The sequence below is a fragment of the Papio anubis genome, chromosome 2, assembly GCF_008728515.1.
Source record: "Papio anubis isolate 15944 chromosome 2, Panubis1.0, whole genome shotgun sequence".
Classification (NCBI taxonomy): Eukaryota; Metazoa; Chordata; class Mammalia; order Primates; family Cercopithecidae; genus Papio; species Papio anubis.
In genome coordinates, this window is record NC_044977.1 from 32,554,981 (window position 1) to 32,572,747 (window position 17,767).

At 39.5% G+C, this 17,767-nt stretch overlaps 1 protein-coding gene across 6 annotated transcripts in view; it reads right to left on the reverse strand.

The window, feature by feature from the left end:
• Nucleotides 1–17,767, reverse strand: part of LOC101003331 (cell surface glycoprotein CD200 receptor 2) — a 66,449-nt gene that overhangs the window by 18,592 nt on the left and 30,090 nt on the right. For 3 of the 6 annotated variants that reach the window (XM_031663019.1, XM_031663015.1, XM_031663021.1), the window contains exons 5-6: nt 17,319–17,442; nt 13,240–13,447 (exon numbers count right to left, since the gene is read on the reverse strand). The exons of 1 other annotated variant lie outside the window; for it this stretch is intronic. In XM_031663019.1, coding sequence (XP_031518879.1) covers nt 13,432–13,447; nt 17,319–17,442 — 140 coding nt within the window. In that variant the 3' untranslated portion in view covers nt 13,240–13,431. Of the gene's footprint in view, nt 1–13,239; nt 13,448–16,395; nt 17,443–17,767 lie in introns of those variants that run through there. 2 more of the 6 variants (XM_031663016.1, XM_031663017.1) reach the window with 2 other exon arrangements.

A 17,767-nucleotide genomic window follows, 5' to 3' on the forward strand; every position in this document is an offset into this window, starting at 1 on the left:
TGTTCATCTACTGCCCACCTCCTGGGTATCTCAAACATTTCATGGACGGTGCTGCCTCTGTAAGCAAGGATGGGCAAATGTGTCCAGAACAAGCAGTTGTAACTATTGTGAGGCCCCATCTGGAACAGAAGGTGATTCAAGCTCTTCCTTTCATTGGAATCTTTCGTACCTTGGTTTTCAGCATTCTCAGCTAGGAAACATGTGAATACTGAATTTCAACAGCGATCTCATTTCACCTGACAGTACTTTTCTTTGCCTGGGCAAAGGAAAAGAACAGTTTAACCTTCATCACAAACTTCAAAAGAGTTGTAACAACTCCTGGAAAGAGAGAGATAGGAGGCTGCTCATGCTTCAACATCCTCTGGATTTTCAGCCAGAATTTAAAAAAAGAGGCAAACAACAGTTTGTTAGAACAAGTTCTAACAAAGTCTGGGCCCACAGTCTCAGATCCTCTGAGTTACACAGCAGGAAGGAAAGAGTCCCCTATGGGGTCATGAACCACATCGCCTGATTGAATAATTGGTGCTTATTTCTGGGTCCTCAACTTGGCCATCTAACAGCTTGCATGTGCTCTATTTACAGTCCTCAGGCAAAGTCTTTAAGCTTTTGGGTTGCATTTTTCATTTCTCTTGGTTATAAATAATAAGTCAGGACACATGTCTTGAATAGCCTAAGATCTAAACCATATGTTTGTGCAATGAGACCACAGAGGTAGAACTATAGAACTTGAAGCCAATTTTATTTTTAGAAGAGACTTTAGTTCTCTGTTCAACATATTTATTTTAAAAGTAATTTTTGTTCATCCAATATGCCATGCTATTAAGAAACATGCCAGATAAGAAGGCCAACTTCCTGCCCTCCAGGAGTACATAATCTCATTCCTCAGTGCCCCTTCTTCATGCTCAAAGAGTACCAGCTTGAAGAACTGGAGGTCCCAAAAAAGGTAATAGGAGTAAGGTGAAGTTGAAGGGGAGCACACTTTCCCTTCAGTCAGTCTCAAGCCAGTGAAAAATCCCTACCAATTTTCTTCAGACCCTTCAGCAGGAATGTAGAATAGCTGTATGGACCTCTCAACTATACATGATAGCTTTGGCCTAATTTATGAAAATGTTCCTTTGTTCCCTCGGAGACTGCAGTTCTCCTATCTGCGCACACACTTTCCTGACTCTGCAGCAGAAGCTTAGTTACAAGACCTATTTCTTAGGTCACTCTGTCTTCCTCTTTGGGTGAAGAAGTTTCCTTCTCAGATATTCCTCCAGTGAACTTTATGTCTTTCTTCACTAATTTTGCAGACACTTTCCTGATCCTTCTGGAGATTCCTGGTCCTAGAACAATTCCACTACTACTACTAATTCTTCTTCTTCTTCTTCTCCTTCTCCTTCTCCTTCTCCTTCTCTTCTTCTCCTTCTTCTCCTTCTTCTCCTTCTTCTCCTTCTTCTTCTTCTTCTTCTTCTTCTTCTTCTTCTTCTTCTTCTTCTTCTTCTTCTTCTTCTTCTTCTTCTTCTCTTTTCTTCTTCTTCTTCTTCTTCTTCTTCTTCTTCTTCTTCTTCTTCTTCTTCTTCTTCTTCTTCTTCTTCTTCTTCTTCTTCTTCTTCTGCTTCTTTTTCTTCTTCTTCTTCTTCTCTTCCTCCTCTCCTTCTCCTCCTCCTCCTCCTCCTTCTCCTTCTCCTCCTTCTCCTTCTTCTTCTTTCTTCTTTCTTCTTCTTCCCTGTCTTCCTCTTGTTCTTTCTTCCTCTTGTTCTTTCTTCCCCTTTTCCACTTTCTAGAAAAATAAGATCTAAGAGGTAATGATGTTGTGCAACAATCCTGAGTTACGATCTGACTCCACCACTTAATAATTGGAGCTTCAATGTTCTTGACTGTAAAATAGATGAAAACATTAACACCTACCTGCCTCGGCAGATTGATGAAATGATTAAGGTATATGAAGCAGATGCCTCTATAAGTATTGGCTCCATTCTCCTTTTTAAATCCCAAATTGCTGTTTTAGGCTATATACCATGCAATTCCGGTATGTAGTCATCTTTCTTACTTTTTAAAAAAGTGTTCTTGGCTTTAATCCCTGAATTCCTCCCTGGACCAATTTTCTCTGTCCTGTGAGCATAGCCTTCAGTTGGCCGAGCCAGCTTTGTCTCCAGTGACATTCAGCTTCCCCCACCACTACTCCCACCATTAGGTTGTTGTAAACTGTAGATCATAGGACCATCTTCCAAGGCATCCCCATCATATTCGTCCTACAGGTCTTGTGATATGTTGATTAGTTGCCTCTTTATTGAGATGGGTGAAAAGGGAACCCTGATTTGCAGTGTGGTGTAAGTATTCTTACTATGTTCTACTTTCAGCTACCAATGGTTTAATGATCAGCTTATAAATATCCTGAAGATTTAATAATAAATCTTTTAACCTATCAAGAGCTGGCTCCAGCATACAGCTGACACAGGTTCCAGCTAAATGTTCCTTTTGGTTCAAAGGGATCTCCTTATAACTCTGTAACTATCAGATTTCACAGGACCTTCTACTATATCTTGCCTCCACCATTAGTTTGTAGCCCATTTGCAGTGCTGAAATGATTGACATACCATTGAACTCGGCAAATTCCCCAGCTTTTCCTGGACTAGAATGCCTGTCACCTCAGATGGTAAACCATTGTCTCTGCCCCAAAGAATTTAGTCATTGGGATGTATTTTCTTTCTTTTCTTCTTTTCATCTTAAATGTGATGTTATTTATTTAAACCCAAAGAGATACATGCTGTAGACTATTTGTGTCCCCCTAAAATTCATGTAGAAATCCTAACCTCCATTATGATAGGATTAGGAGGTAGGGCCTTTGGGAGGTGACTAGGTTGTGAGAGCAGAGTCTCTTATAAAAGAGACTCTGGTTTTTTTTGTGTTTTTTTTGTTTTTTTTTTGAGATGGAGTCTCGCTCTGTCGCCCAGGCTGGAGTGCAGTGGCCGGATCTCAGCTCACTGCAACCTCCGCCTCCCGGGTTTACGCCATTCTCCTGCCTCAGCCTCCTGAGTAGCTGGGACTACAGGCGCCCACCACCTCGCTCGGCTAGTTTTTTGTATTTTTTTTAGTAGAGACGGGGTTTCACCGTGTTAGCCCGGATGGTCTCAATCTCCTGACCTCGTGATCCGCCCGTCTCGGCCTCCCAAAGTGCTGGGATTACAGGCTTGAGCCACCGCGCCCTGCATAAAAGAGACTCTGTAGAGCCCCATTGCCCCTTCTCCTGGAGAGGACACAGCAAGAAGATGGCTTCTCATGAACCAGGAAGCAAGCCCTCAGACACTGAACCTGCTGGATTCTTGCTCTTGGGCTTCCCAGCCCCCAGAACTGTGAGAAATAAGTTTCTGTTGTTTATAGCCACACAGTTTATGGTATTCTCTTATAGCAGTTATAGCAGCCCAAACAGACTAAGATAGACATATATACAAATAATTTTACTTAGAGCCAAGGAGAACGCTGTCAGAATTCTCCCCATTTCTCAGTTGATCTTGTGAGAGCAGCAGCAGAATGGGAAGAAACGGAATTCAACTCATGAGAGTTAAACAAGAAAAACACTAAGACTTGTCCTAAAGCTTGCAAAACAATGATCTTTATCTTTTAAGCATCACTGTCTGAAACTGCATGATGAAATACAGTTCTAGATGAAAAGAATCTAATACTTTAAAATACTTTAAAAACTTTCCAAACAGCCAAATGATGCTCAAAAAGAGCACTTCTTCTTAATTTTCTAATTTCTCATTTTATTCTGACAATTTTTGGAAGAGGACCAGGAAGTATCTTTCAATAAAGAAATTCCAAATTGGCTTTAGTTGAAAAAAATTCTTGACTCTTTTTGTGACACATTTGAATTTCTGGGTTTTGTTTAATCATTAAAATTTAATGGATTCAACAAAGCTTTTGGGATTCAAATCAAGTCAAATCAAGGATTATGATAACCTCCTTTGTGTCTATATGTCCCAGAGTCACATGGGTAATGGATCCATTTGAATCCACTACCTTTGTGAAATGAACCAGATAATTCACAAATTTCTATTTTGCTTTGGCTTAAGTCTGCCAGCTTCCAGTGATCCTCTCCTCCTAGTGTTCATGCCCCAGTGTAATTCTTTTCTACACTGATTAGGAATGATTTGTGTTACCAGTAGAATACTGTACAGAAATAGAAATGTCTTTTTTTTTTTTTTTTTTTTTTTTTAGATAGAGTCTCACTTTGTCACCCAGGCTGGAGTGCAGTGGCACAATCTCGGCCCTCTGCAACCTCTGCCTCCTGGGCTCCAGCGATCTTCCCACCTCAGCCTCCTGAGTAGCCAGGCCTATAGGTATGCACCATCATGGCCTGATAATTTTTTTTTTTTTTTAATTTTTATAGAGTTGAGGTCTCACTATATTGCCCAGGCTGGTCTCAAACTCTTGGGCTCAAGCAGTCCTCCTGGCTCGGCCTCCCAAAGTGCTGGGATTATAGGCATAAGCCACTGCGCCTGGTTGAAGTGTCAGTTAAAAAAGACACTGCAGCTTCTACTTTCCTCTCTCTTGGATCACTGACCGCTTCCACATTATGAGAGCCACATGAGAGCATTCAAACAGCCCTATGGAGAGGTCTATGTTGCAAGGAACAGAAGTCTCCTGCCAACCCTAGGCATCAACTGTCAGCATGTGAATAAGCCGTCTTTGAAGTGAATCCTGAAGCCCAAATCGAGTTTTCAGATGACTGCAGCCCGCCTGACATTTTGACTGCCATGTCATGAGAGCTCTCGAGCCAGAACCATACAGCTAAGCTGTCACTGAATTCCTGAACCATAGAAATGGTGTGACATAATGCTGACTTTTATTTTAAGCTGCTAAATTTTTAGTTAATTTGTTATACAGCAATAGAAAACTAATACATTTAGGTAGAAATTTAAAACCCAATATTAAGCGAGCCAGTGGTTTATAAGCCTCTCAGGGTCAGTAGGTGCAAAAAGATTCCACTTTAATCTTTGTGATAGAAAATACTGAGTTTTTAAGACCCTCTTGGCCTTTGAACTCTCCTTCACTGTTTATGAATTCTCTACCTTCTGGGTCTTGGTGAGAGGCTGAGCGTTTTCTTTCATCCTGGACCCAGAAGAGGCAAGATGTGCACTTGCCAACCTAGGATCTTGAATCAAGCAAGAGTTAGTGATGCAAACAGGTAGACAATGAGAGGTGGAGCAGTGTCCGATGCCCAGTGGCCACAGTGACAGTAGACTAAGCTACAACCACGGAGATTCCACGAACTACTTTATATTCCTTAATGCATGTGTTTTGTGCTTAAATCAGCATCTTCCGTGTGCATACTACATCGTGATAGGTGCAATTGAAGTCACAAGAGAAGAATCAAACACATCAAATGACTGTTGTCAACAGTAACTACCTAAGAGAGAGGATGACCTCATTCTGGCCAATTGAATCTGTCTTCAAAAGCACAAGTTAATTGACAGGAAGAAGCTGAGTCACAATATGGAAAAAAAAGGTTAAAAGGCACCGTCTCTAATAGAAACCATTAGAGATAAGCATCAGTACACCTGGAGTCTGAGATCCTCACGCATTGGTGATTTAAAAATGAAATGTTTTATAAAGTCTAAGTTCTTTTCCTTCAGTAGCTTTATATTTAAATTTGTATTAACTTACTAAAAACAATTTCAAATCTTTTATGAACTTCAAGAAACAGAAGGCATCAAACTATGAAAAACAAAATTAATTGTAAGTGAATACTAGCTAGAGCAATGACACTTAGAAAATAAAATTTAACTTGCACACAATTTAACATGCTTGGAATTGAAACCAGCTATAAAAGTCTGAGATGGTCATAAATATCAGATTTTTATATTGTTTTCCCAAATAATTAAGAAGGAATAGCCATGGCAGAACTTGAATTTAATGTTTCATCTTTCTCCTCATATGCCTTTGATTAATTTTTGAGTTACAAATTCTCATAAATTTTGATATTTAGGCTCCCAAACAGATCTGTAGGCAGGCCAGAAAAATACTACAGGAAAAAGAAACAAAAGTGCAGAATCACAGCTTTTTGCAAACAGTATTTGGCCAGCTGCATCCCAGCCTCATTTGGATCTACTCTTAGTAGCCTGTCAGCTCTAACCTCAGTCCCTCTCCATGACCTTAGCAACCCCTACAACTCTTGCTCTACCTTTTGGCAAGAAAGTATGTTGGATTGTTTTACTTTTTATTTTTTGGAAATACTTATTCTTAATAACACAGAATACATGAATACATTCTTGGTACAAAATTCAAGCATTACAGAGCAAGCCCCTCTTCACCACCACCCACTGTCAATGCTTGCAACCTTCCAGACAGTTTTCCATGCACATATTAAAGTATATACATACAGGTGTAAAAGCCTAGCCTCAACTCTGATTTGTAAGAGAAACTATTAATATTTAGAGGATGTATTATGTATTATGAAGCTAGCTTCATGAAAAAATTACTCCCAGTCCATCAATCCCTTCTATTCTCCCTTCCATCATGGTTGCATCTAAATTTGGTAATGGTTAGAAAAGTATCTGGTCCTCCAAATCATCTGCACCATAGGCATTTCGGAAGAAAACTCTTGTTCCCATCTTTTCAGCTCTTTAGAACTGGAGACTGCTTTTGCCACATTAAGGTCGGAAGAGTAAGAATCAGTCTTCTATCTGCAGTGCTATTATAGCAAGAGAATTCCTGCAATGCCATCCAGGTTCTTTTCTGCTAAAACTCCCTTTGGGGTCTCTCACTTTCTGGGTACTGCCTGGGAGAGATAGCTTCTCTCAAAGGAATCCACAGTCCCATTGCTTGCTCCATTTGTCCTACTCCTCTCAGTTCAAGGAATTTTTGTTCTGTTTTGCTTTTTAGGCTCGGGGGTAGGAGGGGAGAGAAGACTCAGAATTCCCTCTGTTCCCCTAAAACTTGGATGCTTTTAAAAAGCAGAGGTAGGAAGAGACATATAGGTGATATTTCCACCTTTTGTCCACTTACATCTTTCTGCTGAGGTAATGCATCTAGAGTAACCACGTTAGAAACAGGAGAGAACGAGGAGACAGTGAAATTATTAGAATAATATTACAAAAAGAAATCATTTTGTACTTATTCTACATGAATTATATCATCCTATATGAATTATTCTGTAAATTTATTTTTCTTCTTATCAATATGCCTTGGTGAGTTTTCTATGTTGTTATACATAGTTCAACATTATTCATTCAATAACAATTTATTGAGTCCCTATAGTACATCAGGCAATATCTGCTGGGGGCTCCCTATGTGGCACTGGAGAAATGGGCTACATCTCTATTCTCATCAGTCTTACACTTTAGAGAGGGAGAAAGATAATAGCCAAATAAGCATGTGCATAACTAATATAATAACATGAAGTGATAGGTGCTATGAAGACAAAGAAAGTGGGTAAAAGGACATAGGCAGGAGTGGTATTTCAGTTAGAGAAGGCCACTCTGCTGAGGCAAACTCATTGCTTTTAGCTGTTGCATAGCATTACATTTCCCTAAAAAAGGATAGTGAGGTTTATTTCCCTTTTTTTTGTCTATTACAAGTCATGTTGTAATATTTACCTCCTTGTGCACACAAACAGTAGTACTTTGAGTAGACACTGAAAAGTGGAATTACTAGGTCATATTTGTAAACTGCTCTCTGAAATGGATACGTTAACTTGCACTCCCATCAGAAACTGCATGTTCCCTACACCTCTCTTAGTAGTTAATACTATCAACATTATTAATTTTATCAATGTGATATATGAAAAAATGATATCGCAGGTATTTTTAATTGGCACTTCTCTTATTACTCTTTAGTTTGAATATCATTTCATATGTTTATTAAACATTTATTTTTCCTATCTTGTAAAATGACATTTTATTTCCTTTGCCCATGTTTTTATGGGATTTTCTTTTTCTTTAGATTTGTTGGCATTCATGTATTCACTTTGTCTTACACATGTTGCAAATATTTTATCTAATTCTTTGTCATATAGAACTTTATTTATTCATGTCACTGAACGTATCCATGTATCCCTTTAGTGGTCATATATTTCTCAGTTGCTGAGTTTTTAAATTCAAATTCAGGATATGTTTGTTAAGTATTCCCTATATATAAGACATTGTGCTAGGCAGTTTGAAAGACATCAAAGTAAATGAGATGTGGCGTCTGCCCTCATGAGTCTCACAACTTAGTGGTGGAGACACATGAAAACAAACACCTGTAGAGCCAAGCGCCTTGATCATCCAGAAAATACCATAAAAAGAATCGCTATGTTAGAGCAATGCTTCAGTCAGAACCAGGCACCTAGGAAGTTTTCACAGATGCAGTAGCTTTGAAGAGAAAACAGCCTTTCATAAGACAGGGATGAGAGTAAAGACCTTCATCTTAGGAGAAACAGTGCAAGCCAAGGCAGAAAATCCAGTAAGGAAGGGATAGAGAGAAATGTCTAAGAAAGCTGGACAGTGGACGTGTGGTTAGGGATAAAAGGAGTGTGGTAGAGAACAGATTGAAAAGGTAGGATGCAACTACTTAAACTTTTACCCATTAATAAGAAATATTGATAAATTCCACACTTCCTAGTCTTTTTGAAAAGCAGTCATTAAAGAAAAGAACAACTAACTGTGAGAAGTTAAGCACAAATCTGGAGTGACTGGGTGAACACAGATAGCTTCGCTCTAGTGTTCGATGACAGCTGAAGATGGATTGTCACACAGCCTGTGTGTATGCATGTGCACTGCCGGTGGATCTGCTGGTTTCTACCTGGCCAGAGCCCTTGCCCAAGAACAGCTGCAATTTGCAAGTCTTCTTAAATCTGTTTTACCATCCTGCAGAGGTAAGAGTTGGATAATTTATGCACTATGACTTCACAGTCCTCTGGGGAGGCTGCCAAGGAAAGCATGTTTTGGATAGAAATCTGAAAAAAGGCAAAACAAAAAAAAATGTAAAAACCTAAGCCCAGTTTGGCATAGGGCTAAAGTTTCACATCCAACTCCTCCCTAGGATCTGCCATTTAATCATCCTCCAGGATGCAAGGGCTGCCATGAGTTACTGGGGATAGCGATTAGGCATCCTTGGGCCGCATCAGCAAACACCCTCTCCTGATAGGCAGCTGGAAAGTAATGGGATTTGGGTTTTAGTTGTGAGAGAATGGTGGAAAATGTTACAAACAGCTGACCTCCTTTGCCCCTGCTGAAATAGCGGCCTTCCTCTGTACATTTTTATGTTGCTTTGGGGAGAGTGACAAAAGACAGATGCTTCTGGCTGGAATTCCAGTTGTTTAATCATTCTTTCTGGTCCCAAGACATTTACTGTAGCTTCTTGGAGCTGACATCTTGGGCCGCTCCTTGGTTTTCAATGTCTTGTAAATTGTGTTGCAATTTTCCATTACATGGAATATGGGAAAGTTTGTGGGAGAGTTTTTTGTAGGTGTTATGTCGCAGATGGTGTCCTCAGGCAAAAAGCCTTAAAGTTGGGAGTGCAGGAATTGCAAATAAACTGTAAGCTCTGTAGTGAGACACACACAAAAAAGACCTCATCTGGCTCCTGTCTCCTACACAGCTTCAGTCAGGTCCGCAGAAGTATTTATGTCCATGCCAAGGCTCGGCAGTAACATCTGAGATTAATCTTCCCAACAGCATGACCTGACCACACAGTGCCCACGACAGAGGAGACCTGCTTCTTTCTCCAGGTTCTGTGGCCCCACAGCACCCCGGGAAGCAGCATGGTAGATAAAATGTCCTTCAGAAGTATAGTAAACTCTCTTCTTAGCCACAGACTGCCCTCCTCAGCAGGTCTCTTGCTGTCTGTTTTCAGGAAGATAACATTAAGTTTTGAGAAACCGAAAAGTTTTGATGTAGTCAGGCGTTTTTATTATGTTAAGAAACAGGAGTAAATGATTAGTCTCATAATCACATACAACCTGTTTCCCAGGAGGATGGCATGCTTAGGAATAGGCAAATCATGACAGTGATTTGGAAAGATATTCATATTCTTTTCCCTTAAAAGTCATAGTATTTGGTTGAACTTCACGATTCCTCCTGTTTTAGTGTATCTTGTTAACTTTACTTTTTCTGAATGTGAGCCTGTGAATGTTTTTTGTCACCCTCATGTCATATTTACAAATTCTCCTCCTTCTCCTGTGCAGAGATGCCTATTTCTTTCCTCCTTGGTGACTACTATACTCTAAAGAGCTCTCTCCTCAATGTGTGGGAACTTCAGACTGAAGAAGTCACAGCTAAATACGTTGTATCTGTGTGTTGGCCCCCATGTCTTAGGGAGAAGAGACATTCTAGGGAAGAACACACTCACATTTTGTTGATGTACCAATGTGCGCATGAGGAGCATTTGGAGACAGGTAGGATGGCTAACAAGACTTTGTGTTTCTATGACACTTTTCACATGGACATTTATAAACATATAAAGATTATCCCCCAAACCCTCTCTTCAGCTGGGTTAAGAGCAAGAATAATTTTTGTATTTTATCAAGAAAAACCAGAATAAGGAGAAATGTCTCTACTCTGTCAGCTTTACCTAGTTCAGAAACCAAGTCCCACCCTTCTGAGAGTAGAGACATCGTCTGTCAAACTCACTGCCTCTCCCCAGCCTCTCTTTGGTTCTCTACTTCGTATAAACCAATGTTCTTGGCTCCTTATTTAATCTTAAAATCAGTGTTGGGTGAATCAGTCAGAATATTTGGACATTCTGTTCAGAAAACATTATAAATTGATCAAGATTTGCTTGTCCTGCAAAACTCTCTTGGCATTCTTAATAGCAGTCTTCTGTCCTTGGATGACTTTATGAAATGTAGAGTTTGTGTGAGGAGACGATATGGACAATTTCCCCATTGCCCTGAAAGAGACACACCCTGTTACACCTCTTTGCCTTCATCCATGCTGTCCTCTTTTCCCAGCATGCCTTTCTTCCCTGCCCGCATCCACCTGCAATGTTCTTCTGTGCCTTCTAAAATTAAGTTTGACTATTATCATCCCCCTCATCAAGGCTTCACACGTATTCTTCATTTCTCCTTCTTAACAAAGCCCCAGTTTTGTTCAAGTCCCACTCACTCCTCTCCCACTAGATGTGTATCTGGTGAAAGATGTTGATCTTAGTCCCATCTACATGAAAGGACTAATCAACGTAAACACAATCTCAGTCCCTTTGGCCGGGATTGGCTAAAGAATTGTCATGTGGTCTTGGCCAATCAGACAAGAGGGAAAGCATGTGAAGCGCTCTCAGTCCTAATTAGTAAGATGGGGACCAAGAAAGAGATAGTCAGCCCTCTTCCCCTAGTTGTGCCATGTCTGACTGTGGTCTTAGGGTGGCTGCCTTCCTCTCAGCAGCAAGCCAAGTAGGCCAGCTGGCTTCTTAGTAACACTCCACGGTCACTTAACTCTGAGAGTCTCAGTTTCCTCTTTTTCAAAATGAGGAAGTTGACCTCATTTATCTGTAGCTTCCTTTTAACTTTAGAATACCATACATGCCTCTAAAAGATGATGGGGGAGGAGATATGGAGGAGGATCTAGGAAGTGAAGAAGGCCAGTTAATTTTATTTGTAGCTCTAACCATCTGCTGCCATTAACATGAGCAAGCAGTTATTTGCATTTTATGGTTGAGTGATCTCAACTTTCCAGTTTAAGAAACAAGTACTAATCTTGGTTTAACCACTAAGATAAACTCACATTTCCCCATTCCCTGAGGTGAATCTATTAATATCTCTTTATCTTGTATGGTAAACAAAATGTTTTTACTAACATTAAATGAAAAGGGTAGTACAATTCAAGTTTGGGAACCAAAACGATTTTTTCCCCTTAATTTCAAGTTAAACCATTTTATCATCCTTCCTTTGTCTTCCTTCTGTAACTGTTCCAAAACCACCCAAGAAGACCTAAAGAATTTGTAAATGGAGAAGAAGTATGGAAAAAAAAATTTTTTAATGCAGGATTACATTGCTTAAGATTAGTAGATCTTAGCTTGCTTCAAAATGTTAAGAGACTTAAGTTGAAGCACCATCTAGTGGCTCTCAGTTGTGTTCTGCTAAAAGTTGCTCCCAGTCTCCCTGTATTTAGGACCATAGTTAATTTGTTGGGCATGTATATCATTGACCCTTGAACAGCAAGTTGAAAATGCACAAATCTACTTATATGTGTATTTCTTTCACTTCTGTGGCCCCGAGACAGCAAAACCAACTTCTTTACTTCCTCCTCCTCTTCAGTCTACTCAATGTGAAGACAACAAGGATGAAGACCTTTATGATGATTTACTTCCGCTTAATGAATAGTACATATATTTTCTCTTCCTTACGATTTTCTTAATATTTTCTTTTCTCTAGCTTTCTTTATTATACATATAACATACAAAATATGTGTTAATCACTGTTTATGTTATCAGTAAGGCTTCTGGTCAACAGTAGGCTATTAGTAGTTACGTTTTGGGAGAGTCAAAAGTTATATGCAAGTTTTCTACTGCATGGAGGGTTAGCATGCATGTTAACCCCCATCTTGTTCAAAGGTCAGCTCTATATGAACACATATGAGTGTTCAGAAAAAAAATGTGGAGTTTTTTTTAATCTTTATATAGGAATGGGAGGATGGGGGTAGTAGCTGTAGCTTTTTACTGTTTCAATCTAATCATGGCAGTGAGAATGGGATAAAGAAATAAAATGAATTCCCATAAATCTCTTCTAGAAACAGTAAAGTTCATCCAGTGGAAAAAAAAATTAATACAAATTTAATACAAAGAAAATTTCATAGATTTCAGTTCTCCTGTTTCTCCTACTCACATTCTCTCTAAAAGCCCGTAACAGTATCTTTATCTTCCTTCTGAATCCCATAATGTAGACATGTTCTCACACATCTAGGGATTGGCTATTAGATCATTTTTACATATCTCCAAGTTCTCAAGCACAAGCCCAGAGCATCCCTTGCATTTATATAACCAACAATTTTTCTTGAACTGTCATAGGGATAATACTCATACCTATGATTCCTATCTTCTAAAGTTACCTCTTTTCGTTATCTCTATGGGCAGAATGAAAATAGACCATAACAATTGGACATGAGTAGGAATATCTGTTTCATTGTCACTAGGGGAAGAACAAAAATTGGACATGAAAGTGGATATGAGTAGAAAATAATTTGTAGCAAGATTGACACAAATCTTCAGATTAACAAACTAGGTATTTGTATCAATTAGGATTAAGTTTAGCTACGTGTAGAGTAAAACCTAAAATAACACTGGCATGAACAAAATTTTATTCACTCTCACACAAAAGAAGTCAATGAATAGGTGGTTGAGGGTTTATAGGGAAACTTCATGGTCATCAAGCCCAGGATCCTTCTTCCATCTTTCTTTTCTTCTATCCTACTGAGTGGCTTCTATCCTCAACATCATCCATGGCCCAAGTTGACTGCTGGACCATCACTCATCTTACCAATGTTGCAGTCTAGGAGACAAGGAGGAGAAGCAAAAGAAGACCCTTCCTTCCTCTTTAAAGAGATTTTCTGAAAATATCACACAAGATTTGTATTTACATCTCATTTTCCAGAACTTATGCAAGTGGGCATACTCAGCAAAGGAAACTGAGAAATGCCTTTTAGCTGAGTACATTCCAACAATAAATTAAATTGGAGTTATGCTATTATTCAATGTGTCAATTAGCTAAGACACCAAGAATGCTGTATAACTAACAACCATAAAACCTCTGTGGCAACAATTGCTTACACGCCTGGGATCAAGTGGAGGTCAGCTCTTCTCATCTTGACTGAGCTTCCTCATATATTTAGGGAATGGCTGACTATTGCATCTTCTAGGTTGGCCTCAACAGAGAGTTAGGGATGGGACTGAGGGGACACAGCTCTGCTCTACATGGTTCTCATCCTCCATCTGACTGGGCCAAGCATGTTCTCATGGAGTAACAAGTAGAACAGAAGTTCTTGAGACCTGTGCTCAAAACAGGTACACCAACACTTCCACCTCATTTTATTGGCCAAAGCAAACTGCATAGGGTGGATAAATATGTACTCTCTGTATGGAAAGAACTCTAAAGTCAACTGAAAAATTACATGGATAGAGGGAGAGCTGAAGATTCAGAGTCATGGATATACTCATCTGCCACAAGGAGAAAGGGGAGGATGGGCATTGGACCAGTGATACGGCTTGGCTGTGTCCCCACCCAAATCTCATCTTGAATTGTAGCTCCCATAATTCCCATGTGTTATGGAAATCAATTCCATATTGTAGCTTCCATAATCAATTCCATAATCAATGGAAATAAATTCCAACTGTAGCTCCCATAATTCCCATGTGTTATGGGAGGGACCTGGTGAGAGGTAACTGAATCATGGGAGCAGGTTTTTCCCATGCTGTTCTCATGGTGGTGAATAAGTGTCATGAGATCTGATGGTTTTATAAATGGGAGTTCCCTTGTACATACTGTCTCTTTGCCTGTCACCATGTAAGACGTAGCTTTACTCCTCCTTGCTTTCCACCATGATTATGAGACCTCACCAGCCATGTGGAACTGTGAGTCAATTAAACCTTTTCCTTTATAAATTACCCAGTCTTGGATATGACTTTATTAGCAGCATGAGAACAGACTAATACAACCAGGTAACAAGCAATCCCTGCCACAATATTTTTTTAGTCTGTTATAAAATTGTATTAATGGACTGCTTCCCATTCTATGCCCTGTCTTAAACATAAGGGAATTACAATAAAAAAGAAAGGCACACAAGAGTTTACATCATATTATATATATGTATATATATAATTTCCTAATTTAGTTATTTTTTACTCATGTTCAATTACAAAAAGGGTAAGTGTTAATCTTAGTATTTGTTCTATTCTTTATTATGGGCAGAGACTGGGCTAGATGTTGCAGTGAACCTGATTCCTTTTCTTCCAAGTCAGCTAGACTACATTTTCCAGACTCTGTGGATGTTAATAGAGCTATGCTAGTAAGGACTAACCAATGGAATGTGAGCAGAAGTGATTACTGCTCCAGGCCTGGCCCATAAACACCTCCCACATAACATCCTCCATTCTCTCTCCCTGTTTCCTATTCACCAGCTGAACTAGGTAATATTCCGAGAAGGGCAGAGCCATAGGATAAAATGATAGCTTAAAGCAACGCTTCTCTTTCCTGCCCTGCCTCTGCCCCACCAACTGCACTAGAGTGTGATGTGAGCAAGAATTAAATTTTTGTGGTGTGAATACACTGAGATGTAGGGCCTGTTTGTTTCAGCAATTAAATAACCATATGCATATAATAGCATCCAATTTATGCATTCATTTTTTCCCTTAGGGCTTTGCTAAAAATAAAAGTAACAGACCAGATCACCAGTTTGTTTTCATGCTGTTGATAAAGACATACCCAAAACTTGGAACAAAAAGAGGTTTAATTGGACTTACAGTTCCACATGGCTGGGGAGGCCTCAGAATCATGGGGGTAGGTGAAAGGCACTTCTTACATAGTGGCAGCAAGATAAAATGAGGAAGAAGGAAAAGCAGAAACCCCTGATAAACCCATCAGACCTTGTGAGACTTACTCACTATCACGAGAATAGCACAGGAACTGACCCCCATGATTCAATTACCTCCGTCTGGTTCCCTCCCACAACACGTGAGAATTCTGGGAGATACAATTCAAGTTGAGATTTTGGTGGGGACACAGCCAAACCATATCAACCTGCTACTTTAAATAAGAAATGTCTTCTTTTAAATAAAAAAATCACTTTTTACTACAGGATTACCATCTGTATCAAGTGAATATAGGATCTTAGTTTACAGTGGCCCTAGAAGATATAATGATTTCACCAATGTCTTACTCTTACCATCATTAATCCATCCAAATACTACAACCTAGAGTGTAAACAAGAAAGGGAACTGAGACATTAGAGCTCTAAAATGTAAGGGGACCTTCAGTGTCATCTTCAATGACACTGATATTTCCTCAGTTGAGATCAACTTACAATTTCTGCTAAAATGCAAATACTGCTAAAAATGACTCAGCCATTTGCTCAATGATCAGTCCAAACATGCAATGCTGCTGCCCCACTAATTGCTAGCAAGCAAGTAATGGATGGAAGGTCAGCTACTAGCTGACTCACAGACAGTGTTTGCAGTGGCTCCTGCCATTGCAGCATTGATTAGCAACTCAGGTATGCAGAGGAGCCAAGAAGCTGTGAGGAAAGCAGCATTCAAAGAACCCAAAGGGTGTAGAAAAACTGCCCAGCATCATTATTTGCCTTTTGCTGAGCCATCTTCTTCTTTATCTTGAAAAGCAGTTGTGTCACATTTGCAAATAGAAATTTACTAAGGAAAATGCAAAAGTAGATAAAGTATCCTAGGCATTTATGATGGCAGGCACGAAGCTTTTGCATGTGTACTTACACTGTATGCTGAGTCTGAAACAGGTCTTGGTAATTGTATTAGTCCATCTTCACATTGCTGTAAAGAATTCCCCAAGACCAGGTAATTTATGAAGAAAAGAGTTTTAACTGACTCTCAGTTCCACACAGCTTAGGAGGCCTCAAGAAATTTACAATCATGGCAGAGGGCGAAGGGGAAGCAAGGCATGTCTTACATAGCAGCAGACTGGAGAGTGAGCAGGGGAAATTGCCACTTACAAAACCATCAGCTCTTGTGAGAACTCCCTCACTATCACAAGAACATCATGAGGCAAACCACCCCCATGATCCAATCACCTACACCAAGTCCCTCCCTTAACACATGGGGATTACAATTTGAGATGAAATTTGGGTGGGGACACAGCACCAAACCATATTAGTAACTATCACATTGAGTCACAAAAGAAGTTAAGCTAGACTTTGAACCCAAAGGCTTGTTGCAAATGGCTGCTTTTTTTTTTTTTTTTTTTGCGATGTCTCATCAAATATAAATTGACATCCAGCTCTTTCGATTTTCATTCTTTAGGGAAAAAACCCATAAAATATTTCATTAAGCAGGAAGGAACACAAACCCTTTACAGAGAAATTTGAAAGTAAACACTTGAAAAGCCCCAGAAACCTTCCCCCACCAAATTCCCAAGATGTGGGCTAGGCCACTTCTCTCCTAGACTAAAACCACAATGAAGCACTTTCACAATGAAGTTCTTGCCCAGTGCTGCAGGCACAGCTGCCTGGGCTCTCAATTGTGAATGATGCCTTCACATTAAAGAAGGAGCTGGAGGGAGAATACAACATAACCACAAAAGTGTCAAGCTTTTCCCAGTACACTGTAAACTCAAAATGTTACAATGATTTTTTTTTTTCTTTTTCTACTGTGTCTTATGCTTTTCAGTCTTCAGTTTCTACCTGACATAATTTATCCTCTGGAAGAAAACAAATCCTGTGGTGACCAGAATGACCACAAAAAGAGAGAGTTTCACATAAAGAATGATCAGTAAGTCCAACGCTGGAGATCCTGAGGTTCTGAGACCTGTAAATACAGACAGGGGTAAAAAAAATCATTTCAAGGATTCTTCTAATTACAAATTGGAGTCAAACATAACCAAATCGATGCAATTAAAAATGATAAAGGGGATATCACCACCGACCCCACAGAAATACAAACTACCATCAGAGAATACTATAAACACCTCTACGCAAATAAACTGGAAAATCTAGAAGAAATGGATAATTTCCTGGACACTTACACTCTTCCAAGACTAAACCAGGAAGAAGCTGAATCCCTGAATAGACCAATAGCAGGCTCTGAAATTGAGGCAATAATTAATAGCCTACCAACCAAAAAAAGTCCAGGA